The sequence below is a fragment of the Trachinotus anak genome, unplaced genomic scaffold (genome assembly GCF_046630095.1).
Source record: "Trachinotus anak isolate AG129_WGS33_773 ecotype Australia unplaced genomic scaffold, CSIRO_AGI_Tana_v1 ptg000032l, whole genome shotgun sequence".
NCBI classification, from domain to species: Eukaryota; Metazoa; Chordata; class Actinopteri; order Carangiformes; family Carangidae; genus Trachinotus; species Trachinotus anak.
Window position 1 is genome coordinate 6482656 of NW_027273883.1, and position 27010 is coordinate 6509665.

The following is a 27010-nucleotide window of genomic DNA, read 5'->3' on the forward strand; positions in this document are numbered from 1 at the left end:
ACTAGCTGCAAATGAACACGCTGGTGGCAATCCAAACTAGAAAGATGTGTGTTAAAATGCCATGTCAACAGTGATTTTGTAAAATATTTCAGTCCCTTTATAGTGCAAAGTAACCTGCATGCCAATAGGTTCATAATGAGCCATTCAAATATGACGTCTAAATATAACAGTGAATTTCCTGGTGTGATTAAACCCAAAGGAATAAACTGATTTAAATCTTGAAAGGAAATAAATGGCGATGTGATGACTAAACACTAAGCTGTAAACCAACTGACACACTAATTCTATTCAGCAAATTGGACAGGACAAAACAAAACAGATGGTTGTAAAACTTTATTGCTCTAGAAAAATGAAAATAAACAAGATAAGGAGCCCCACGTGTGAGTGAAACTCATCATTTGGATATGAGTCATTTCAGTTTGGTGGAGACTTCCCAGCAATAGTCCAGTTTACACTTTGTAAGTGTGCTGCTTTCACAAATGCAAAATTTGACTAAGCCCATTCATTTAGGGCAAGTCAACAAAGAGTCTGGTGGGTGTTTCCAAGCAGCTGAAAAACAAGCCTCAAGTCTCACGTTCATTAATGAGCTGAAAAAACCTACACGCTGAGTGTGTACTGCTGCAGGGAAACATTACATTGCATTACAGTTTCTTTGTAGTGGCTCTGCTGACGCGACTGGTTTATGATTAAACAAATCAGTAGGTCTGTGACCCACTTCTCTCTGGACCCATCACTCTGCTCCATGTGTCTGTGTTCAGGCAAATCGTGCAGCTAAATTTGGTCCATATTTATTATGCTGAATGCTGATAGTGAGACAGCACTGTCAAAAAAAAAAAAAATGCCATAACAAGCTACGGCAGAATAATGTCATATGTGAAGACAGGCCACAAACATGTAGCTGTTTATGTACTGAACTGGTGCCACACACAACTACATGTCCACGTTTCCTCTTTATTTTTATGCAAATTCCAAGCGTTCAAAGTTATTTTCCCCACGTTTACCCAGCCCTGAGAGGAAGGGAATGCGCTCCTGTGCTTTTTGTTTTTCTGTGTCCTGAGCCTTGGTCCTCTCTTCAGCCCAGCTCTTCCTTTGTTTTACCCTGCTTGCGGGGCATCTTCTTGCTGCTGCTGTCCTCCAGCTCTTTGCTCTTGTAGTAGTGAGGGGCGACTTCAAGCAGCCAGCCGCTCTCTATCTCAATCACCTGCATGCATGACAGAAGACAGAATACACAATGTGATGCTGATATGGGAAGGAATATAGTTAAACATTGTACAGGAACCCGCGTCACACTTCCTCATTAATGTGCTGTCTCATGCCCATGAGCAGTTATTCTGTGGAAGCCTTCATACTGGAATCAAAGGGAGGTGTGACTGTTATTTACATTTTAAACCGCAGCCGTTTTCTGTGTTTAATCATTTTCTACCAGATTATTAAAACAGTCCTCAGGTGCCACCTAACATCTCCTAACGCTGCAGATATTTCAGAGAGATCTGGGCAACTATTTAGAAGTAAATGACATCACATCCTGAGTGGGCCGACCTGTCTCATGAACTCCTTGGTGGTGAAGACCAGCTCGTGGTAGATGAGCCAGCGGGGCTGCTCCTCGAACAGGGAGCTGTTGGGGTGGACGTAGACCGTCTGCTGGTGCTTCACCGTCTTGTAGCCGCCTTTGCTCAGTCGCGCCGTGTGATAGAAATATCCTGCAGTCACCGCCTGAAGGGGTGGGGGGTTAAACACATCAGAGTTAAATGTAAAGTGAGCTCCCTTAAATCGGCATAATTTGTACAGCATTGAAGAAAACTGAACTCATTTTCCACTCCACCCACCTCACAGCTCTGACTTCTTCCTGAACGTTTCTGAATGGAACCAGTTCTCAACTGTGCCGCTAAAGCTCTTTTGTCTTCCAGATGACCCAGATTTTACATATGATTCATTAAAGTGTAATTTAATCTTCTGATGTGCTGATGCACGTTCATAAACCACACTGAGTTTAGAAATAATATATCGTTCAGCTTGGATGTGTCTTGTTGAAGGGATCAGCAGACAGCAGGAAAAATAGATAATTTTTTACTGTGACTGAAATATCAGCACATCTCCAGAATATATATCAAGTTATTCACAGGTTTTGTACTGAGGGTGGGTTTCATGTGGGACCAGCTGACACACACCATCTACATGCATCTCCCCTCCAAACATCACAGCTGCATCTCCGCTCCTCTTTTCTCAGATGCACTTGGTCTGTTCACACCTGCTGTCATCCAGACCGGGTGGTGTTGGGTGTGTTCACAAAACTAATTCTTCATGGGAGATCCCATGACACTGATATTCATCTGACAGATGACGTCTGTCACAAACTAGTCATGTGTTGGATAAAGTAAATATGCATTAGTCTGTCACTTCGCCTTAAAATGTTACAAACATGTTCAAATGACTAATTCAGCTGGTTTATGTTTGTGTGTGCAGTAAGCACGGAGGTGTCAGCGCTACCCCAGTTCAGATGAAAGGCTGGTATGGGGTCAGGGTTCGGGACGAGGGTTCGGTCGTTCAGTTGAGACTTTTGCTGTTTCATCTAAACAACAGATGCTTTATGGCTTAAATGAATACACAAAAGCCACTTCATGCAACTCAAAAGTGAAGTAGAAATATAAGCAACAATATCTTGAAGCAACAAGTTTTCTTTAGACGCCAATAACAATATTAACTATACATCGAATAACTTTTAATTCATGATAACAAAAATAATTTGTGGAATTGCTTTGGCCTGTTTGGCTGCAAGATTTCTGACACAGGTAAAGGCAGCATTTGATGTAAAAAGGTGTAACCCAGCTAATAAAACAAACACCCTCGCTTATCTCAAGTGGTTTAGGCGTGCGCTCACGACACACACAGACCCTGATATGAGAAGGCTTTTCATACAGCCTCTGTTCAGTAAGAACTTACAGCTTTCTCCATGGATTTTCTGACATATTTTCAATTTTCAGAGCAATATACTTCATCTAGAGTAGTATCAGTATTTTGTCAAAAGTATCTGCTTCCCTGAAGTGCTCTTCAACAAAAACAGGGGCTGTGTCTTTCACCGCCCTATGGAGACATGAGAGCTAAAAAATGGACTTCAACTTCAGATAACGAAAAGGATATTTTAAAAAAAAAGTAGCCTGCCTTAAGGCCTTCAGCGTAGCATTAGCCCTGCCCTTCACTGCTTCAAGGTTCAAACACTTATCACACATCTTGAGTTGTTTACCTTGAACCAGTGTTAAGCCTGGAGTTAAGTTACTAAGATTTAAAAAAAAAGAAGCAAATATTGAATTCAAGCATCGTCTTCACCTGCTTTTGAAATTCAGGTCAGGTCTTAAATGCAAGAGATTTAGTATTTCAGTGCTTTTATTTCTTGGTATGACTCCCAAGCTCTCTCCTCACCTCACAGTTAAAGTTACTTTGGAACAGACCCTTGAATATGCTTGAACAATGGCTCACTAGAAAGATGTTTAAATGGAACTTTTTTGCATGGACACCTCAGAAAGAGTGATGGGAAATATTTGATTGATTCATTATCTTATTTTATTTTATTCGTAAAACAGATTAACAGAGTAATATTCACGGCACTCAGAGCAAATTGCTCCTGATGTAAAAATAAAGTCGGTCTGTTGATGTGTGGTGGAAACCTGAATTAATAAGATGATGAAAATCAACTACAGTGCATAGCTTCAATCTCCCTGACTGAACACTGAACATGCTTTTGTTGTATAGTTGAATATTTTGAATAAAGTTTGTTTGTGTGTCTTGGTTGCAGCAAAAATACAAACTCGGACCAAGTCAGGTCTGCAGAGCGGAGACTAGTCCCCATCACTGCTAAAGCAAGGGGCTCTTGTCTTATGCATAATGTGCTTTATTTCTGATGAGTTCTTCTGGGATTATTATGAGAAACCTGAGCTGTGTTTTAAAAAGGGAACTTTTCTGGCTTATTTTATCTTTTGATGCATGGGACAAAAGATACAGTTCTTTGTTTGCAATGTAATGAAGGAAGTTATGTTCATGTTTGACAGGTTAATCAACAATGTAACATCATTTTTTTAGGTGGAAGTCCATGTGGGCTGAGCACATAGACTGTGGCATATCCTCCTTATCAACATCAAGAACCAAAGAAAGTTGAGACTCCACTGTGGTAAAACTCTAGACGACTTCCTTACGACGCTCTTACCTTGCGAATGGGGACATTGTCTCCCTCCGAGCTGACCACCTCCACCTCAATACGATCCATCAGACCCTCCAGCTGGTCCCGGACATCCCGGGCTCTTCTCATGGAGCGAAACTGGATGAAGTTCTCGTAGCACCACTGCGTGGAGAAGCCGCTCTCCACCCACTGAGGGAGAAAGACATTGTGCCAGCAGTTAGAACAACACCTGGGTTGTGGGTGGGAATGGGAATATCTCAGGGCTTTTCAGTTTCCACAACCAATAGCTGCAAATCAGTGCTTTCTAACTTTGGGGGCTGACTCTCACAAGGGGCCGCCTGATGAATCTGAGGGTTTGTGATATGTAGAACAGGGAACTAGAAGAAAACACATTTCTGCAAAACATGAATCTGCATTAAAAAAAAAAAAAAAATACATTAAAGGTTATAAACTCTTTGAAAGCAGTAGATTACAATTGAGGTGGTCAACTAATCCAAAAATAGGAAGACGTCAAGAACTTGTTTAACTGTGCGCACAAAAAATATTTGTAAACCAGGTCACAGAAAACATGGAAAATCTCGTGGTTTCCTGAAACTAATCATGAATGCTAATGCAGTTTGTAACACATCGATGACTCCAACCTTCTGAGACCAGCTCCAATATTCTGTCCTCCACATGTAGGTAAATGGACAAAGTATTTGCAAAGACCTTATAATAAAATGTCGTACAAAAACAACACTCAACTGTGGCCTCAAAGATTAATGTAGAACCGAAAGGCTTTCCTGCAGGTTTACTGGATTGGATGGAACCAGACCGAACAGCTACAGGTATTTTTGAAACATATCTTCAGCTCAAACTGCTGTTATCCAGCTGTGTTTATACCTGTGTGTAGACGTTGAGCAGCACCAGGTGGTCTCCCCCTGGCACCACAAAGTTCATTCTGGCGTTGTCGGCGTGCACCACCTTGTCTTTGGGCCGGTAGAAAATAGAGTTGTTCACCGACAGCATGGCCGCAATTGTCAACACTTCCTCTGAACACTTGTACCTGGGGAGAGGCAGAGAAGGAAATAGAATGAAATGAAATAGAAATACAGTGAAATGCAGAGAGATGAGAAAGCAACAACAGTAATCACTCATTCAGGTTTTCTCTTTGAACTTCCACGCATTTACTAATAAGCCGCCAGTTTCGGGGACTCTTTCAAACTATTTCACACAATGTGACTCATCCACATTCAGCAACTCACTTTTTTTTTTTTTTTTTTAACTGACAAAGTAAAAGAAAGTCAGTAAAGGAAAATAATCCCAGCTCACACTCTGGACATTCTGCTTCCACAGCAAGCCGACCAATTTCAACACCAGAAGGATGTATAGCAGCTTATATCTGAGTACAAATAGACCTGTTTTTTTTTTTTCCATCTCTGATAAATTTTCAGTAAAACAATCATTTTTAATGTCACAAAAAGTGCACAGCTTTAGTTTATTCCTGAATTCATCTGTCTTCCTTTACCCCTGTGAATCACTTTCTCCCTTAGAGATATATCAGTCTTCTCCTGCTTGAAGAATTAATCGTGAGCTCCATATTTATGATGAATATCCAAGCAGCATCTTATCCAGTGCCCATTTTATTGTTTATCCCATTTCAATATTCCTCTGGCTTTTCTGTGGTCGTCCATATTGATTAACCTTTTCCATAACCTGGTGATACATCTATTCCACCAAATCTTGCAGGTCTCTCACCACATTACTCAAGTTATTGCTAAAGTTGGAGCAGCCTGATTATGAGTAGGTCGACTCCTGGAGTAACCCCCATAACCCCGAACACCAGACTGGAGAAATACAAGCCTGGAGGAGTTTGATTTATGTAAGAAAACCAACATTTTATGCTTCACATAGTATTTGGGCAGGAAATGCGTCCTGTTAAATGGACATACAGTGAAGGTTCATGTTAGTGTCAGACTGGTGACTTACTGCTCAGAGGCCAGGATCATCTTGCTCAGCATGGGGTCCACGGGTAACTCCGCCATCCTGCGACCCAGCTGACAAAAAGGAACAAACTGTTATTTAGTCATATTAATCATATAACATTATTTAATCATAATAAATTAACTTCTGTGTTCTGAACACAAGTCGAGGTCGGATCAACCTGAGCGAGGGTGACCTGAAACACCCAATGACCCCAGGGTTACATCACTGGTGATGGAGCATCGAAGAGGTGTATTTTATCAGTCGATCAAAATCATATGAATAAACAATAACCTGTCAGGACGCAGTCAGCCAAACATCCTCACATCCTTAACAATCACTGATTGATAAGACTGTGTTGGCCCTAAGTTGTAAACACAGTGAGCACTTCATCCCAACTATCAGCACTGTCAATCAGGTATGTACAGTATGTCAAGCACATATGCGAACAGACAAAGCAAAGATGAACGCAGATTGTGCATGTCCAATCAAAGGTTACATCACTCTTTTCTGTGATTACAGTGAAGAGTGTTCTGTTCCACTGTGGGAATGGGGAGGAAGTGGGAATAATTAATCCATTACTTATTGTACACGTGTGACAGGACGATAATGGTTTTTGACAGAGATTTTTCAGAGATTTGAAGAACAGATATCCCAAATTTTTGCTGGAAAAAGGAAAACAACTTGTGATGGATCCTATAAAAGGAGACTATGATGAAGTGATAGGTGTAATAAAAAGACTGTGCGTGTCATTTACTAACAGAAAGAATTTAGTGTGAAGTTACTCTTTAAAAAAAAAACAAAAAAAACATCAAGGTTCTTAGAGACCTCTGGAATCTAAAGCCTCAAAGCTTTTAACCCATTGGGTAAAGAGTTTTTCCTCCTGCAATTCCTGCTAACAATACTGGAGTTACATAAGCTGTTACGTTAAATTTTTAACCACTGTTTAACAGGAAGAGTTAAAAATACGACAACAGGTCAGTATGCAGCTTATTTCCTGCCAAAACCTCACAAACAAACAAAACCTGTTTTGAAAATGCCCTACAATCCACTAACAACCCGTCAGTGTTGTGTGAACACAGCATTTTACATATCGTATAATCACCTTTTAAGTTGATATGGAGAACTTATTAGTAAACAGTTGGTTGCTTATTTACACATCCAGCAGTTACAGAGCAACATCATCATTCTTTTACAGTTTGTTTGTGTCCACATGGTGAATTGAAGTCCAGTCTTCACTCTCTTTTAGCTCTATTTTCAGTCTCTACCAACTCCTGAAGGAAATATCAGACACTTTAGCTTCTAACTGCTCCACTACGCTCACTGGATAATCTCTATCGTTGTCTTGCGTTTAGTGCTGAGCAGGGAGGGAACAGTGGGCTTTTAGAGCCATTTGACTGAAAACAGCTGCCTGCTGCTATGAGAGTGAAGCAAAACAGGGAAGTTGCAGAGCAGGTAGTTATATTTATCTTTAGGCCAAAGAGCTGCAGATTCAGGAGATAATCCTCTATGAGTGCATCACTTTGAGCCTTTTCACAATGCTGTCACTTGTTATGTAATTATGAATATTTTGATTAAAGTGATAGCTCAAGTTATTTGACATGCGCTTGGCTCTGTCTGACTCAAACAGCTGATCTGTGGAGTAACACAGTGCGTGCCGTGGGTGCGCTTGTGCATAGTAATACGGTAGCTCAATGGTTCACAAACTGTAGTTCCACAGGAGGGAGCTGTTTGACAGCAAGATGAAGTGAAAAAAATATTCAAAATATAACATGCACCTACATTGATATTCGCTTTTTTCTGTGTGCAAGTTTTAAAGTGGCTGAAACACGTTTTTGCAGATGTCCCTGTCCACAGCAGCACATCACTCAGCATCTGTGCCGATGCTCCTGCAGTGCACTGATCCATATCTACTGCAGATAGTACAGACTATAGATAACCACCTCGCACATCCCCATGCTGAATAACCTGAACTATCACTTTATGGCTAACTAGAAATGATAAATACAGGCCTTGAGTTTGCACCTTTGTGAGCTCTCCCAGGTGGTTAAGGGCTCCCAGGGCGTAGAGCTGCTCCAGAGCCAAGACCAGAGTCTCATGAGGAGGTGGGTCCATGAAGTCAAAGTGAATGAGGTCATTGATGCCTGTGAACGAAAAGTATTAGCTTATTGCACAGTCACATCCGCCAAATGGTGATGTAATCGGCTTCAACTTAATGACTAAGTGTATAAGATGACAACATTTTAAAAGTCTTTTCATTCATTCACCACCGACGAGCGCGTCCTCGCCTCACCTAGACTCTTCAGCAGCAGGACTACATTTCCCAAGTTGGTCCTCTGAATCTCAGGCACAGTCGTTTCCTCCATCTCATGTTTAAAGGCCCAGGCTGTGTACAGCCTGAAACACTTCCCAGCAGCCACTCTGCCTGCACGGCCTGCTCTCTGGTTGGCTGAAGCCTGGGAGCAAAAGGGAAACGCACAGCATGAGCTGGTAAAACCAAAACAGAGACTAACCATGCACACACACAGTTAAACAATAACAGCTGCATCAGCGACTGCAAACGCGCAGCATGAGCTGGTAAAACCAAAACAGACTAACAACGCACACACATGGTTAAACAATAACAGCTGCACCAGCAACTGCACACTAGAGAGAAAATGAGACTTCCTCCTAAAGCAGTCTGAAAAACTGACTGTTATTTATGTAGCAGCACTAATTAGATCAGTTCACTGTTCTGGGAGCAGCTGGTGATGTTTTCCATGACACGGGCTCATTAGTTCAAAATTTCACTATCAACAAAATATAAATTATATTACACCACTGGGTAAAAAGATGTGTTTTAATTCACACTGATAAATCAGATGTAAAAATAATCTGGTTTGGTGATCAGTTGTGGTTTAGTGCATCATCATACTGATAAATTAGCATCAGAGCTCCTGAATTTCTTCCACCAGCGGCTGCAACACACATTAGGAACACTTTGTTTATCTGATATCTGCGGTGGATGTGGTGTTGTCAGGCCCTATGACCTCCTCCATCAATGTGGACATGTCTCTCTAATTCTGAGAAATATTTAGCAGGCTTTGTGAACCGATCAGAGCTCTGACCTTTCACTTGTATTTACTGCAGCAGAAATAGCAACAGGAACTTAAGCCAGAAAGGGAACGAATGAATAAAGCAGAATCATGTCAGTATAATATCACAGCTTGTAGCATGGGCCTGAATTGTAGGGTTTTGAAAACACGTGCATTCGCTACACTCCACACTGACTTCCTGCTTGTAAAACATTAAGAAAACCGGCGAGCAGCTACCCGTGAGCAGGGCGTGACGATGAGTGACTCCATGCCAGTGCGGGCGTTGTAACTCTTCTGCTTGCAGAAGCCTGGATCGATGACGTATATGATGCCATCTATGGTGAGTGAGGTTTCTGCTATATTGGTAGCAACCACCACCTTGGATTGAAGGGAGGAGAACACACAGCGCCAAGAGGTAAAGTGAGCAATCACTGTTCAAACAAAGCAGGATAAAGATTGACTCCAGCTGTTGGGAATAGGAAGAAATATGTGAAAAAAAACAGCAAAACAAGAATTTTCCTTTCCAAAAAAGCTAGAATATTAAGTCTCTCTTCCACATCTCAAGTACTACAGCAGCCTCTGTTTGTGAAAAACAACATGGACATTTAATCTGGGTCAATGTGAACAGGCTTAGCTGGAACAGAAAACAGATAGCACACCTATTCTCTTCATTTGTATCTCTCTAAGGAATAAACTTGTTATCAAAGTCTATTGACCATTTAGTATCTGCTGAGGTGAAATATTAATCCACGGTGACCTACTACATCCAAAGGATTTATATCAGAAAACAATAAACGTTTCTGTATGGTTCTGCGCAGAGATAAGACAGCGTCTCACCTTACGGGCCCCAGGTGGAGTGGGGTTAAAGATCTTCGCCTGCATGTCGGATGGCAGATTGGCGTAGATGGGAAGGACCAGCAGCTCTGCGATCTTGGATCCCAGCCGCCTGCATCTCTCCTGGAGCAGCTCGCAACACGCTTCGATCTCCTCCTGCCGTACACACGCAGGCAGAGGGGTTATAGAGTCAACCAGCAAACAAGGGTAAAGGATAAGAAATTATCCTTTGTAGCAGTAATATCATGGAAACTTTGCTCACATAACCTTTTACAAAACCCATTCAATATTTATTCCAGCCCTCCTTGCACTCCTTGTACACATCCATGCGCTATTTATATACTTGTTCACAATTTGTAGAAATAGTTGGTGTACATTGTATGTTGTTGTTCATTGTTACTCTGTTTTTCTATTTTCCATCTTCCTGAATATTGTTCATGGAACAGTGTTTAAGTACAATTCAAGGCGCCTGGGTTGGGCCGGTATAAACATCTTCAAACCAGTCTGATATTCAGCCAAATACGGGACCACACTGATGTACCAAATGACACCACTGGGTGTCCTACTTGACTCAGCAGACGCTTCTGAGTGGAGGCTAATGAGACTGAGGGCCCATGAATGAGAGTGTAGTGACTCTAGTGCACTTGGTGGCAGTGATGTGCCTCTAAGCTGGTCTGCCAACAGCCAAATATAAAATTTGATCTTCATGTTGCCGGCCTCAGCTCATCAGTAAACAGTAAATTAGTACACTGGTGGCTCCAACATAATAATGAACTAGAATTAATCAAGTTGTTACTAATGCAGTAGGATTTAGCACTGTGATGCTAATGGAGGCTACTCTTTAATTTGCCAGAGCTTGTCGTAATGACAAATGTTGGTTTAGCCAGTTCGAGTAAAATCAAACTGTTTTAAGCTCCTACACCGGAGCAGACCAGTACACAAAGACATTAAAGGCCAGAGTCAAATTCATTACATTACAACATACACGTGGCTAATAAAGCTAATTCTTATTCTTCTCTGAGTTCTGCTGTGACTCAAGTTCCTCTTGGCTTTTTACAAAAGCACCAAGAGCTGTAAACAGTCGAATGGACCAATGAGGAACTCATTGTTTGTACAGTAAAAGCACCCTTACACAACATTGTGGTTACAACCACTTCTTTAATGTGTTTAAAAGGCAAATGTATCTCTCTGCAACATGCAGGGAAACAAAAATATGATGTGTATAAACACACATTGAAATTATGGATGATATACAGATACCTGTCCAGTGAGGAAGACCAGAACGTCTCCAGGAGACTGGGTGACGTGGATCTGCAGCACCGACACCACACATGCTTCCAGGTAGTCTGCCTCTGGAGCCTGAGCAACAAACACACAACAAACAGATACTTAGAACTGATTTTTTGGGGGATGGGTTGTCTAGATTCATCTGAAAATGTGTAATCCTTTAAAAAAATGTGGTCTTTCTCTCTTTCAACATGCTAGTTCCTACTTTTGTGTAGAAGATATCGACTGGGAACCTCCTGCCAGGGATCCTGAAGACAGGAGCGTCGTCGAAAAAGCAGGAGAAGCGCTCAGTGTCCAGAGTAGCGCTGGCCACCAGCACCTTCAGGTCTGGTCTGAACCGGGCGATGTCCTTAATCAGACCAAACAGGATGTCTGTGTGGAGCGTTCGCTCATGAGCCTCATCTATGATGATCACACTGGATGGAGAGAGAGACAGAGAGTGGGGGGGACGTAGATGACTGAGCAGATCTGGTAATACCTACAGGTGCGCATAGTTTGAAATGTGAAACTGCAGAGAAGAACTGTGGGAAGATTGTGGGCGACAGATGACATGAGGCAAGATGTCAGGCAGTAGGAAGAAAGTAGAGACCTGAGCCAAACTGAAAGTTGAACGTGTGAAGTGTGATGGAACACAAAAATGCAGAAAACAGTTGGAAACCACAAATTTTCCAAAAAAATATTATGAATTTATCCCTGTTTATCCAGAGTTAATATAAAATATCAACCATTTGTGTGAAAATTTGTCATAATTGCTGTGTGAAATCTAATGAGTTTGTCATTGAGTCCAAGTGAATGTTTGTACCAAATTTGAAGAAATTCCCTCAAAGCATTACAGAGAAGCCCAAAATCATGTTTTGTGAGGTCACCATGACCTTGACCTTTGACCACCAAAGTCTAATCAGTTTGTCCTTGGGACCAGGTGGACATTTGTGCCTAGTTTGAAGCAATTCTCTTAAGGAGTTCTCTAAATATTGCATTCACAAGGCCAAAATCATGTTTTGTGAGGTCACTGTGACCTTGACCTTGACCCAAATCTAATCAGTTCGTCCTTCAGTTCAGGTGAATGTTCATGCCAAATTTGAAGAAGTTCCGTCACGGTTCTTCTGTGATATCGTATACACAAGAATGGGACGGACAGCCCGAAAACAATAAGGAATAAAAATCTGATACTGGTGGATTTACTGCATCGTAAGGGTCAGAAGTTGCTACATGATCATCATTGTTGTTGTTTTATCAACTCAAGAGGCTGCTTGGGCTGAAATTTTAATAGTCTACTTTAAATTTGCACACAGTGCAAATATAAACTGAAAATATATTTCACAGTTTATATTTGCACATAGTGCAAATATAAACTGTGAAATATATTTCACAGTTCGCACACATCTGTTTTTAGTCGCAAGTGAAATGTTTACACTGCTGTAGTCCTGATACTACTACAACAACACTGAAACAAGCTACAGTTTATCACAGATCTTTTGACAGCTGCCATGAGGGAAATCAAACTGTGGACCTGCTCAGAAGGCTTAGTGACTGCTTCTTAGTGATTCCCTTCTTTTCATTACCTGTAGCTGGCCAGGTCGGGCTCAGTGAGAAACTCTCGGAGCAGCATGCCGTCTGTCATGTACTTGAGCACGGTTCTCTCTGATGTGCAGTCCTCAAAACGAATGCTGTAACCCACCTGGATCAAGCAATAAAGTTAATTTGAGAAAACTGATCCAAGAGTTTCTGATTTTAATTTCTAACCGCTTTAATTTTCAACAGTCAACAATAATCTGAAATAAATAATAAATGCTGGGAAAGATGTTCTATATTAGTGCACAAAAAGATGAGTTATAGTAAAATACAGAACACACTGATGTACAGATATTAAACAGTGCCCTGCTGCGCCATCTAGAATCAATAAAACTGTAATAAAGTGAAAAATGGGGTTAGCATGATAAAGTCCTGAGCTCACCTCGTTCCCAAGCTTGACGCTCATTTCCTGTGCCACTCTGGCTGCAACTGACATGGCTGCCACTCTGCGAGGCTGTGTGCATCCGATCTTCATCCCTCCCTTAGTGTAGCCCTGAGGGAAGAACGCCAGGTTTGAGGGTCAATTCATTTTCACTGGTTACCATGGAGAGCTACAGTGAACTTTGAAGGAGTTGTCTGTAACAAAATGTAACAAAATCCTAGTCTAAAATGAACAGAAACATAAAAGTGAAAGAACAACAATTTGTGGTGTTACAGTGGACTATGTGGTGGACTATCTGGTAACCTCCATAAAACTACAACTTGTTTTAGTATGACTCATGAAACAAAGACATAATGTGTTAATCAGTGAGGTTTAGCTGAGCTGGGTTTATCTTTTCTCTGTTGCCCATCGGTGGATTTTTGTTGTGTATACTAGTCATGGTTTTATAATAGAGTGTCACAGGCTCAATACTGAAGGATATGATGCCGTGATAAGATTCTGCGCTCACGTCTTCCAGGAGGTACTGTGGGATCTGGGTGGTTTTTCCAGAGCCTGTCTCCCCCTCAATGACCAGGATCTGGTGCTCATGGATGGCAGCTAGCAGGTCCTCTCTGTAGGGGAAGATGGGAAGGCTGCGTCTCACCTCCTGCATGGACTGTTTCTTCAGCTCTGCCTGCGACAGAGCCGGGGCCTCCTGATCCTGAACACGACAGGAGCAGAAGAAGATGTTTGCTCTAGGACATGTTGACAGGACGTAGAGACACACTAGCTGTTGCAGGGATTATATTCGTGTATCTCTTTTCTGGTTTCCATCACTTTCTCAAAGCTCAAAAACCCTTTATGGAGACGGTCAAGCCTGTTGCAAGACAGCCTGTTGTAATTGAAGTTTTGAGCTTTTTACAGGCTTTAATTTCTTCATGCCTTGATTATTGCAGCAGCCTTTTTACTTATCTTAGCCAAAAATCTATTGATCGACTCCAGACAGCACAGAATTGAGGTGCCAGGCTTTTAACCAGAACCAAAAGGCAGGAACACATCATTCCTCTTTTAGTTTCTCAAAGTATTTTAAGACTGGATTTTAAGATCTCTTATGATCTTTTAGTACCACATGAACCGGTACATAGTTTGAGATCCTCAGGCAGAAATCCTTGACTCTAGTTAACATAAGAGTACTCCACTACATTGCTCCAAGAACAACACTGGACTCATGGTGGACGGTTTAAATGAAGTTTATCAGTTTAAAATGCTAAAAAAAAATGATGCAACAGATTTTGATGATTCAGTGAAGTACAGAGTGAAAACTGTGGCAGGAAGAACAAAAGAGAGAAACACTCAAGTGTTCTTGAGACACAAATTATAACAACGGATTAGAAAACACAGATGAATCCCACCTTTTCTGTCCGAGTTCCCTTCATGGTAATGGCAGTGCTGACAAAGTCGATCATCTCATCCTCCTCCAGGATCAGCTGGTACTTCTCCTGCTCCTGCCTCATCCCTTGCTCTCGCTCCTTCTTGGCCCCGAAGCTGAGGGAGGCTGTCTTCAGCCTCTCCTCCTCCCAGCGGCCTTGCTCTCCTCCCAGCTCCATGGGAGTTTCCTCCAGCTCCAGGTCCCTCTGGGGCACATCCTGCTCAGTGGGGAAAGGGAGAGGGATAGATGGGAAGGAAACAAAGAATTTAACCTCTGCTTACTTTAGTAGGCAACGGTTTCTGCACATTGTGTCAGTGTGGGGCATCTCTCGTTCCTACCTTGCTCCTCGTCTCTTCTGGCATATAGTATCTGTTCTTCCTCTCTTCCTGTTCTTTAGCACCAGCCTTTTTGTAATCCTTTGCCAGGTCCCGAAGGGTGCGTTTGTATTCCAACTCCTTTTTCTCCCTCTCAGTCAGTTCGTCTGTAGAGAAAAGGTACTCGTCGTCAATGATCTCTGCCTCCAGGTCCTCCAGCTTCTCTTCCTCTCTCTTCTTAAGATACTCCCAGCGAGATTGCTTCCTCAACTCTGGCAACTAGAGATGGAAAGATGAGGACAAAGGATCAGAGACTTAATTACACAGTTAGACTTTCGGGTAATCTTAATTCCCCTGAGTAATTTGTGACAAATTTTCTGTTAATAAACATAGGATGTTTTTTTTTCAGCACAAACAGAAACTTGTCTCCCAGCTCAGATTGCCTACCATATTCTTCTGATCATCTTCAGCCATCTTCAGCCTCTTCTGAGCTTCCTCATAAGCCTGGACAAAAACAAACAAAATGCGAAATTGTTTACCACCGAGACAAAGAGGCTCATCTTTGGGGAAAAAAAAAAAAATGCATGAGCTGTCGTCTCCCACCTTTTTGTCAGTCCTCTCTGCTATGCTGCGGGTCTTGTCTTTGTCTTTCTGCCTCACTCGCTCGGCAAACGCGTCTCTCTCTTCAATGTCCTGCAGTCGCTCTCGCTCTTCCTTCTCCCACTCTTCCTCTTCCTCCTCTTCTTTCTTTACCGACTGTCCTGAATTACTCCTGATATCAGAAAAAAATTGATCAAACCGCTGCTTCTTCTTTACAAAATTCAGAACTGATTTAAACTTTTTGTTACTAGTTTAAAAGGCTCCGAATGATTCCTCGTTGATAAATATTTACAGGTTGCTTTACTTTTCTCTGGGTTTGATCTCAGTGTAATGAGAGTAGTAATATTTAATATAAGTATTAATAGTATAGTATTAATATAAATGCACAATAAATATTTTTATATTTTATTTTTAAATATCTTTATTCTGCCTCACTTTTTTTTTTTTTAATTTTAATTTTAGAGCACAAATCTCATATTTTCACCAATACAGAATGTCTGGGTTACCGTTTAGGTGCTTCATCCTCACTAGAAGACTCGCTCTCTTTCTTCTGCCTGATGTGCTTCCTCTTGTTTCCTCTGTCCTTGCTTTTCTTTTTCCCTTTCTGTTTCTCCCTCACTGTGTCTCCGTCACTGTCGCTGTCCTCCAGTAATGTGTACGTCCGATTCTTCCTATCCATTTCAATGGCTTGCCGTTCTAACGCCCGGGATGCTTTCTCAACAACCTGCTTGCGAGGAATCTGTCACACAGTGATAAAAGATTGTTAGAGAATTCATTCCCACCAAAACTTCCCAGATTATAAATGCAACTCCTGTAACATTTGAGGCATTTAAAGTTCACGAAAATATGTGAATGCAAAATCTTACAAGGAACAAGAAGACAATTTACGACTATACCTTGTCAAAGAGCTCTTGGGCAAAGGCAATCACACTCTGGTCGATGTCAATTGTGCCCGTCTGCTCAAGGCGAGTCACAAAGTCTTGTGCAGTCGATGCTTTCCGTGCAGTTCCAATCATGAATTGAGACACATATCTGTCACTCAACCCGAGGATGTCATGGAGACGGTCACTAACCCACTGCTCTAGATTGGCCATGGTGGTCTGTTGAGGGAGCTGTGACAACACAAGAACATGGTTATCCATAATCCAGACAAAGATGTCTGCCATGCTTTTACACAAACTGCTGGTCACAACCAAACATCCCAAGGTAACGTTAATTACCAATCCCTTTGGTGCACATCTGTACTATGTCCAAAATTAACAACGCAGCAAGGGTCTGTCAATTTCTTTAACAATGTAACGTCTACATAGCTTCTTGTGCTGACACAGTTAGTCAGTTAATACAGTCAACATAAAGTTTATTTTAGTTTTGATAAGTGATTTATTAAGACATTTTTAATATAAAAACTGGTTAGAGGTTCACAAAGACTTTATCACCTATGTCATATTATTGTAATTTATATAGTTTTGCAACATTGTACAGTGAATTACAAACACAACCTATTGTAAATGAAGGAAACTCTTTTCTAGGCATATAATATAATTTAAAAAAGGCCCTAAGAGAGCCTTAAGGCACTCCATATGTATTATCCCTAGGTTCTGATAGAGCTCTTTCAACACCACAGGGAATTAGATGTAAATGATCTTACAATATACCAAACGCCATGTACTGTAACTTTGTCAACAGTATACAATGGTTCCCAGTGCTGAAGGCTTTCCCCAAATCAGGCAAGACAGGTGTCAACAGAGTTCAGTATGCTGCACTAAAGCAAGAAGCAGCTCATACAACAAATTGTGTTTGACTAAATAATCCTAAAACTGCTAAAAACAAACAAACAAACAAAACTTACACATGATCATTAAAACTTAAGGCCTATAATTTCCAACAACTGAGTTCTGCTTAACTCTAACCCTTTTCAGATTACTTGAAAATTTACCCTGTCGTATGGATAGTCATATGATTAATCTAATCTAATAATAATGAATCAGTCCCTCATAAATCGACCTGGAATTAGATCCAAACCAGCTGGAAGTTCACTTTTTAGCTACAAACTTAATTTCATGGACTCTTTCTTGTGCTTTCCTTATGTTTTGCGACCTTAAAATTCAACCGTAAACAAGTGAGATTTTCTGCTGTTTCTTTCTGTAGCTGCTACACTTTATTTAAGACAAAATTAATTAATTAATTTCACTTACCGCTTTTCAAAACGCTCAGAAAACGCTGTTGTTATGGTAGAAGTAGCAGGCTGTGAGTTAGCTTACTCAGCTAACACCAGCTACAAAATGAGGCGTCAGTTTGCGTCGTAGCTCACAAGCTCCCTGTAAGGTCACTTAATAAATACGTACATCCCTCCACGGCCATGTAAACCTATTTGTGGCTTTATTTTTCTCCTAAATGACCAGATACAGATATCAACACGTCTTTTGCTGACCCAAAAGCACGCTAAAGTTGAAAGCGGAAACGCGTCGTGAATAACCACCGAAGAAGAGAAGAGCCGCGTCAGAGGCTGCGGCGCTCACTGCCCCCTGCGGCCACCTGAGGAACAACAACAACCATCGACCCTGCCCCTACAGCTGCCTCACAAAATACTCTACACACATAATAACGGGGGACAAAATATATCAAGTGAACTATAAATAAGATTTGTGTAAGATTGATCATTTATGGGTTGAATGCAAATTAATCTTCCACTTATGCAGCGAGAAAACCCAGAGAAAGCAGAAATAGCGCTTTAAAAACAACGCAATCAATCATTTGCACATTTCACAAACAAGTTGTGAATCAACAGTGGTGCTGCAAAGTGAACTGGGACCACAATACTACTAATATTAAGATACAACTACTAATAATAATAACGATAATAATAATGATCTTTTATTTTTTTAATACTATCATTCGCCCACTATTGCTCGTAGTGTTACAAGGGAACTTTAAAATGTCAAATGCATAAGTGATACAAATTTTACGTTTATGCTACAGTAAAGACAGTGGTGAAAGAAGTACTCAAATCTTTTACTTTTATTTAATTCAGTTCAAAGGCTTTATTGTCATATGCAGAAATAGACTAAACAAGTTATCAGTGAGATTGTTGGTTTGCTCTCTCTCTCTCTCTCTATCCTGATGCCATCAGTCATTTTATCCAACTAAAATAGAGAATAAACTAAAAAATTAAAAGAGAATTTCAAAAAATAAAATAAAATAAAATTTTAAAAAAAGTAGAAGTTATCTGAAGCAAATACGTACAAACAGAAAATGTTATATGAGGCAAATATATACAAACACACATTATATGCACATTATAAACATACATTCATATCCACATATGCATACATACATAAGCTACATACTTCCGCTTACTTGCATATCATCCACGCACATATCCATACATGTATAATGAGGTAGACGATAAGAGTAAGAATTTTGTCAAATACAATATAAAAAAGACTGTATAGGCTCCAATATGACAAAATGAAGAATACTTCCTTGTGCAAATTAAGCAAAAGCAAAAGTGAAAAGTGATGCATTCAAAACTTTAATTAGGTTAAGTAAAATCATTTGCATTGACATATACTTAGAGTATCAAAATTAAGAGTAGCCTGGAGTGACATAAAGAGTATTGGCATAATTACTTTAGATCCTGCTAGTTTGACTTTCTGCACGGAGATCTAAACTCTCAACCTATTATAACACATCTTACTTTGTTGAACATTATTCATCTGAATCTGCAAAGTAATAATGGTAAAGATATATAAATATAAATATAATAATAATAAAGTTAGAATGGAGTAAAAAAGTAGGCTGCCAGGCTGCAAAGTAGCAGATGCTGGAAATACACAATTACTTGGGTAAATGTACTCGGTTAGTTAGAGTTGTGCTATTGGTCAAACATGAGTGAAGATTAAAAACGGATGTGATCTTAACACCACCCAAGAAAAAAGGCATCACACTACAGAAGCAACGACGGGGAAGGAAGCGGGGGCAAACTAAGTCTGCAGACCAAAGTTGAAAGAGATCGATAATTCCTCATCAGCACTATTCAACCCTCACCCCGCCGGCCGAGTCTCTCTCTCACGATCCTCCAGCGCGTCTCACCTGAGGCCAGAGATGAAGACCCGGCGGATCCTCCGGGGATCAGCGGCGCGGCGGCCGCTGCTGCTGCCGCTGCTGCTGCTGCTGCTGGCAGGGGTTTGCATCGCCGCCTACAAGCCTGTTGTCATCGTTCACGGCATTTTAGACGGACCCAAGCAGTTCGTCAGTCTGTCTCATTTCATAAAGAAGGTAGGACATCGCGAAAGCTGTGAAGCGCACAAGGGAAAATGTGTTTAAGAAAAAGATCTAAGGTCTCCTATACCCTTTTTTCGCATTTGCATTTCCTATAAAGGAACTTTTCATCAGTGGTGGCAGAAGAGCTCAGATCTTTTAATTAATAAAAATTACAACAGTGCAGAAATACTCTGTTAGCCTACAAGTAAAAGTTTCACACTCTATTCAGGGTAATTTAATTGAATTCTAATTATTAATGCGTTAATGTGACTTTAATGTTGCAGCTGGGGTTCACTTTAACTGCTTCACAGGCTACACTGCTGGGTATAGTCTAATAATCATCTATAATAATACATCAGAATTTATTTGCTGGTTATATGTTGTATTAATGTGAATTTGAGTGGACGACAGGAGCAGAAAATAAAAACTAGTAAAGTCAAGCAGAGCTACATTCCCCACTGCTCTTCATAAATCTGCTTTGGAAATTCATATTGTATTCACCAATGAAGCTTAATCTTGATCATTTCAGTTGAAACTTCCCACTTAACCCCCATGAATTAAACTTATTTAGCACTTAAGATAAATTTAGAGATTATAAAATACATTACACTAGCAGTCAGATTTTAAATGAAGTGAAAATCAGCAGGCAGTTTCAAGGTAATGTTTCTGTTCCCTTATCATTTTCTATTCCTCAAGATCAGTTTTACTTTGGGAGAAATCAGTCTGAGTTGGCTGATAACATGATCGGTCATCAGGTAGATAGTTTGCTGACAGATGATTTAATCAGTATTTACTGTTTCAGTTGCTCTGTGCCTTCTTTTGATCCAAAAGATCAAGACTTTTATCCCTATTTTCATTTTCAGGCGCATCCTGGCACTGAGGTGCCAGTGATCGACTTGTACAACGACCTGAGAAGTCTGAGGCCACTGTGGAGGCAGGTCCAAGACTTCAGGAAAGCCATCGACCCCATCATGGAAAAGGCTCCTGATGGCATCCATCTTCTGTGCTTTTCACAAGGTCCTCTCGCTGTCCCACTCACGCACTCACATAGACACTACAGGCACTACACACTCACATAGACTGAAGAGCAAGGAAGTAGGAGGCACAATTATCAACCAGGCAAAGTGGTTCAGCGGGTAGAGCGGTTGGTGGTTTGATCCCAGATCCTCCGGTCCACATGTTGAAGCGTCCCTGAGCGGAGGTGGAGCAGGATGCTGACCTTCAATTGCTCTCAGTGGTTAAGTCAGTGCCTTGCAGTGTTATTTTGTGTGGCTAAATAACCTTGCAAGGGACTGACTTTATCAAGAGCAACTGGGGTAGACAAAATAACATAAATCTGTATAATGCAGTACCATTCAGCAGCATCACAAACTCCAGCCTGTACAGTGACCACAAAGTTGAACCAACACCTCTCTCAAAAACTGAATTTATAACCGTCTTGAAGGCAGGATGTTCTGATGTACAGTTCTGCATTTTACATTCACACGTCTTATATACGAGTCCCTTGAAGGGCACCAATAAAAACGTTTATACTACTCCTACTACTACTACTACTAATAATAATAATAATAATAATAATAACATATAGCTGTGTACTAATTTTTATCATACAAAAATAAATCTTTAGGAGCACATTTACATCATTCAAACAGGTCTGCTATCTCCTCCAAGAAGCCATGGATTCATACTTGTCATGAGAGTAAAAGTACAGGTGTTACCAATAACATGAATGAGCGCCATCAGCAGGTCAGCATTTTCACCTATATCTTACCACATTCAGTCAACACCTGTTTGGCAAAGATGGAAAACAAAGCAGTTACCCAACAGGCCCTGCTACATTTCCCAAAAACTGTCATACAACATCAAAAACTTCAACAGTACAGGTCAACAAAAGTGAGCAAGGACAGTGTCGTCTTCTCCGTTGTTCAAATGTCAGATTAATTCATAACACTCTTAACCTAAACTACAGGTCAGGCAGTGAACTCAACACAAAGGTAAAACACACCCAGTCCATCAGAATATCATGTTTCCCTCACAAACCACTAGCTTGCCGTGACATTCGGTTCAGACAGGATCCACCGATCGCTTTGGTGATACCTTAACTTTTCGTCTAACAGTTATTAGTCTAATAATTTAGTTCATGACAAAAAAACTTGCAAAACCAATGTTTTTTTCCAATAGCATCAATTGTATTTGTTTATTGCGAATTAGCGAATGTTACCCTGTTATCACACTGAACATAGAAAACACTATAACTGCAAACCATGTACTGTCATTGTGAAAATGTTAGCATGCTGATGATAGCATTTAGCCAAAAGCACTGCTGTGTAGCCCCACAGAGCTGCTAGTATGGCTATGGACTGACTGATGTTTGCAGGGGAAATGAAACAGGATAATTTCATGCAACTGATGTAATGGGAGGCACCTACTTGCTAATCATAAACTCATACCCTCTCCACCCTTACTATAAACAGAAGTAAGGATCACTGCGTCAGATCATATATTATGTATTGGTTTGTGTGAACTCTTGATGTTGTAACTCATTTGTCCTCTACTGTTTTTTCAAAGGTGGTCTAATTTGTCGAGCACTTCTCTCCACAACGCCATACCATAACGTGCACAGCTTCATTTCACTGTCATCACCACTGGCTGGACAATATGGAGGTCAGGACTTAAAGCATGCCTACATCTAACCCTTGACCTACGGGGAATCATGACATTTTAGAACTCTCAATTAATTCACAGCAAACAGTAATGATTTGAAATAGATCCTCAGCTGTACAGTATTTCTCACTGTCGTGCTCCACAGACACAGACTACCTGAGGTGGCTGTTTCCTGGCTGCATAAAGAAGACAGTGTATAAAATTTGCTACTCGAGAGTGGGACAGAAAGTGTCAATTTGTCAATACTGGAACGGTAAGAATGAGTGAGGTGGTCTTCAAGGTTTTGAAAAACTGAAACTATACTTTTAACTGAGGAAGGCCTGCGTATGGTATTACATTTATTTATCTATGTTTTCTCCACAGATCCTCACCATAGGGCTCAGTACCTGCAGAGAAACAACTTTCTGGTGGAGCTTAATGGTGAGAGACCTCACAGTGGGATGGAAGGTAAATGAATGAAATACTGTCATGGTCGCTGTATATTGTATACTCATGGATGTGCAGTAAATATGTGCATTGTAAAAAAAAAAACACACTGCTCCATTTCACTTCCTTAGCATGGAGGAAAAACTTTCTCCGCATCAAGAAGCTTGTGCTGATTGGAGGACCAGACGATGGTGTCATCACACCATGGCAGTCCAGGTTTCATTATCATCAACTTTTTATAATTCACATACACACACACTATTGATCCTCTTTCCTTTTAATGAGTCTGTGATAAATAAGCCTAATTCATCAGTCGTGGATATAAAAACCTTCTTATCATATGTTCCTCATATTTGCTTGTATATATGGTCCTCTCTATTATTGATAGAGAAGAATTGATAAAAAATAAAATAAAATAAATACAAAAATAAAATAAGATAATAAAAATAATCCCAATTTTGTCTCCTTCCCCTTTTAACAAACAATTTTTCTTCTCTCTAGGTTTATTATTTGCTCGGAATTGACTTCCCTTTAGTAAAGAAAAACAATTACCCAGTCATTTTTTATTTAAAAAGGAAACATTAGAACAAGAGTAACTTATGTAAGATAAAAAAATCTAGTTGTGAATAACCCACAAAAGATGACAGATTTATTGTGTGACAGTAAATTAAACAGAAGACAGATCACAACATCAGAGTGTCTTAATAAATATAAGGACATACTGTATATGGCTGTAAAACTGCTTAGACGGAGCTGGGTAACTACAATGAAAATGTTTTAAATGAATTTTTTAAGTTTCAAAGTTCAAAATTTTCTTTTGACACTTAAAAAAATGTATAAATTGTATATGTATAAATTGGCATTTCAAAATATAATATAAATAGATGAGACTCAGCATAGCAGCATAATCCAAAATAGGTAGCAACAATGGTGTGACATTGGTTTACTAACATTAAAGAAAGACAGTCTACTCATCACTTCCTGTGGATTTTAAAGCCTAATTACGGTGAATGGACTGTAATATTTGAAAGCGCCCTATTTGAACATACCAACATCTCTCCTCTCTCCTCTGGTTTTTGGCTGCTGCAAAAACTTAATCAAACTGAAACTTTAAAAGCGAGGGGGACAAAAATAGCCTTGTATTTTAAAAATCCCCAGTGAAAGTGATACCCTTGGCTCATAGATACACACTCAGATGCAAACCAGTGCAGTAGCGTGAGTGAACTGTTTGTGGTAGCACAGGTTTCAAGATCCCTTTACCTGAACTGACTGTTTCCTCTTTCCTTCACAGCCACTTTGGATTCTATGACAGCAACGAAAACGTTGTAGAAATGAGGAACCAGGAGGTAAGTTGTAAAACTAATTTCATTGTAACTCTGTGAAACGTTCTGTTGGCTGACCTGTCCCTCTCTTCTTCTCTCCCTGTCAAAGTACTACAAGAACGATGCGTTTGGGCTGAAGACACTGGACGCCCGCGGGGACGTGTCGACGTGTATTCATTCTGGAGTGAAGCACGTTAAGTGGCACTCCAACTACACAGTGTTCATGAACTGCATAGAGAAGTGGCTCATATGAGAACAACTCACGTACAGAGCATGAGACGTGTTAATGCAGTGTGTTATTGAGGTGAAACAGACAATAAGATCAACACTGGTTACACATGCAGACACTGAAACCTGTAGAATTAGCTCATACTTGTGCTAATGTGCAGATGAATAATTGATATTTTATATATAGATAGATATAGATATAGATATAGATATAGATATAGATATAGATATATAGGTATTGATATACAGTATGTTGGATGGATTATTATGAAATTTTGATACAGAGCTCATAGAGCTTATGTTCCCCACAGGATGAAAAAATAAATTTGCTGATCCCTAAACTAAGAACAGCTGCAGTCTTGTTTAACACATTTCATTTAAATGAGTTATATACAAGAAAGTAACCACATAAACATAAAAGTAAAAAAAAACTTACATAGGAAAAAGTCCAGTTTTGCATGTACAGCAATACAACAGCTGTATATGTGTTTTTTCTTTTGCCCCTCCTCATGAAGACGGGGACAGGTATCAGACATGGTTTCCATAAATATCGTAGATTTCCTTGATAGATTATACTGGATTCAAATCAGTTCAATTATGCAGAGACTGTGCAAACATTTCAAACAATTCACATATACACTTTTGCAATAGCTGTGCCAAACTGTAGGCTAACACCTCTTGCTTCCAGGGGATATTTGCCTACTAAAAATCGATTAGGTTTTCAGGTAAAACTAAAACCAATTAGCTACGGTTCAATCAGCATGGATATTTTTTTCAATGCTCAATTTTGTGTTCAAATTTGTATATTTTCAACAGGTTTAAATTTTAGAATTTTAAATTCAAATTTTTGCTTATTTTTGCTTCTTAACAAACAAAGACTTTCATACACAACCAAAAAATCTATGGTGCTATAGTGCTAAATTCTCTTTATGGAAACACAATCAAACAGTCCCTAACATTATCATCAAGGCAGTGGTTCTCAAACGTTTTCAAACAAGGACGAGATGTTTTATTACCGATAGTGTTTGAAACCCATGATCAAAATAATTATACATTCCGTCATTGTGTTACTTATGAATGGAATTAGTGAAAATAAATTACCGGTATTCCCCTCTTTGCTCGGGAACCTGCAGGAACCCATTGCAGGACCTCACTTTGAGAACCACTGCATTAAGGACACTGGTCTGAAGTAACACAGTGAACCCTGAGTCATGGCCAGAAATGAGCCATAACAAATCAGTCACTGCCCTCTGGTGGAGGTTTATGGTACTTTAGAGTCTTGTAAAACTCACAGTTCATCACAGGCTAATGAAAACTGCTTTATCTCTTTAGGTTGAAACTTTAAAGTGTGTCACTCTTCTGCCACAAATGCAACATGATGTACAGTTTGAACCCACAGGGGAGTAGGTTAGTGATGTCTTTTTGCCTTTTGCAATTTGATTTAAAAGAATATCTAAAATGTTTTTGGAACGTCGGTTTCTAAATGGTCATTGGTATGTTTACTTTTAATAACATTACATCTGTTACATGCATTTGGCAGAATCCCTTGTCCATACTGTACAATCTATGGTCCAATTTCACCTGTTGCTTTCAAAAATTAAGTTGCTTTATAAAAGGCATTGTAAGAAATTTGTGATTGCTTGTTTGTGTCTGAAATTTTCTCAATCACTTTTAATTATCAATTAAATTGTCTCAAGTGTTGACTGAACTTTTTTTTGACACTGTGCTTTGTGTTGTTGTCGTTGTTGTATTGGACTGCGGTCTATTGTAAGTTCTGCTCCTACATTTAACTACAATAACACAAAACTAGAAGCACCACCTAACACAGTCTAATACAACAGTACCACAAAGCTGACCACAGAGCTGAGTTAACACAAAACAAGTGAAGAAGTAGCCTCAATAAAAACTGAACATTTTAAATAATATAATGTCATAATGTAAGGGAACTGTTTAGTGATTTTCAGTATTTGTTTTATCCCTTTTGATAAACGTGTAGATGTCTCTGAATACTTTCAGGTTGGTGTAGCTCTCTCGTTTCATTGTTGAGGGTTAATATGTTTATGCAGCTTGTCAGATCGTGTTAATTTGACCACTGACTGCAGAGCATAAGCCTACATGTTGACTCTTTTGCCCTTTACACGTGATTGGATTAAAGCAGCATATGGGGGAGCGATCAATCAATTAAACCAATAGATCTTCCTCAGTGAACTGATTCATAGGAGTTGAGTTTCGTGTTCTCAGATAGTAGAATAAAGGGAATTAATCAAAAACACTGGCTTTAAAACATGTGCATATAATGATTGATATTTCCCAATCACTTCTGTTTCTCATCAGTTTCACATTGGTTCAAAATCACCTTAATTTTCATCAGATTTTGTCTTCCATAAACTGTCATTATTTATCTTTGGTAAAAGTGTAAAAACTAGAAACAATATAAATATGCTCTTTCTTGCAATATGTAGACATATAGATGGTCGGTTGATTCTGGAGCATTATGACTGTA

At 39.9% G+C, this 27010-nt stretch overlaps 2 protein-coding genes across 2 annotated transcripts; one reads left to right on the forward strand and one right to left on the reverse strand.

Annotated features, from left to right (window-relative positions):
- Positions 1 to 318: 318 nt before the first annotated feature.
- dhx16 (DEAH (Asp-Glu-Ala-His) box polypeptide 16) lies at positions 319 to 18077 on the reverse strand. Its single transcript, XM_071470280.1, has 21 exons — positions 17800 to 18077; positions 16501 to 16716; positions 16111 to 16343; positions 15608 to 15776; positions 15452 to 15508; positions 15029 to 15283; positions 14674 to 14907; positions 13791 to 13982; positions 13283 to 13393; positions 12891 to 13006; positions 11534 to 11744; positions 11302 to 11400; positions 10045 to 10197; positions 9445 to 9585; positions 8427 to 8589; positions 8159 to 8277; positions 6140 to 6207; positions 5054 to 5216; positions 4199 to 4360; positions 1540 to 1713; positions 319 to 1201 (listed from the first exon to the last, which is right to left on the reverse strand). Exons 2-21 carry the CDS (start codon positions 16696 to 16698, stop codon positions 1073 to 1075), a joined length of 3147 nt encoding a protein of 1048 aa, XP_071326381.1. The 5' UTR covers positions 16699 to 16716; positions 17800 to 18077; the 3' UTR covers positions 319 to 1072.
- A 1369-nt stretch (positions 18078 to 19446) lies between these two features.
- On the forward strand, positions 19447 to 26215 carry LOC139613550 (lysosomal thioesterase PPT2-like). Its single transcript, XM_071470302.1, has 8 exons — positions 19447 to 19882; positions 20731 to 20884; positions 22436 to 22531; positions 22677 to 22784; positions 22895 to 22978; positions 23089 to 23173; positions 24249 to 24303; positions 24389 to 26215. The coding sequence occupies exons 1-8, from the start codon at positions 19709 to 19711 to the stop codon at positions 24530 to 24532; spliced, it is 900 nt and encodes a 299-aa protein (XP_071326403.1). The 5' UTR covers positions 19447 to 19708; the 3' UTR covers positions 24533 to 26215.
- The last annotated feature ends 795 nt before the right edge of the window (positions 26216 to 27010 follow it).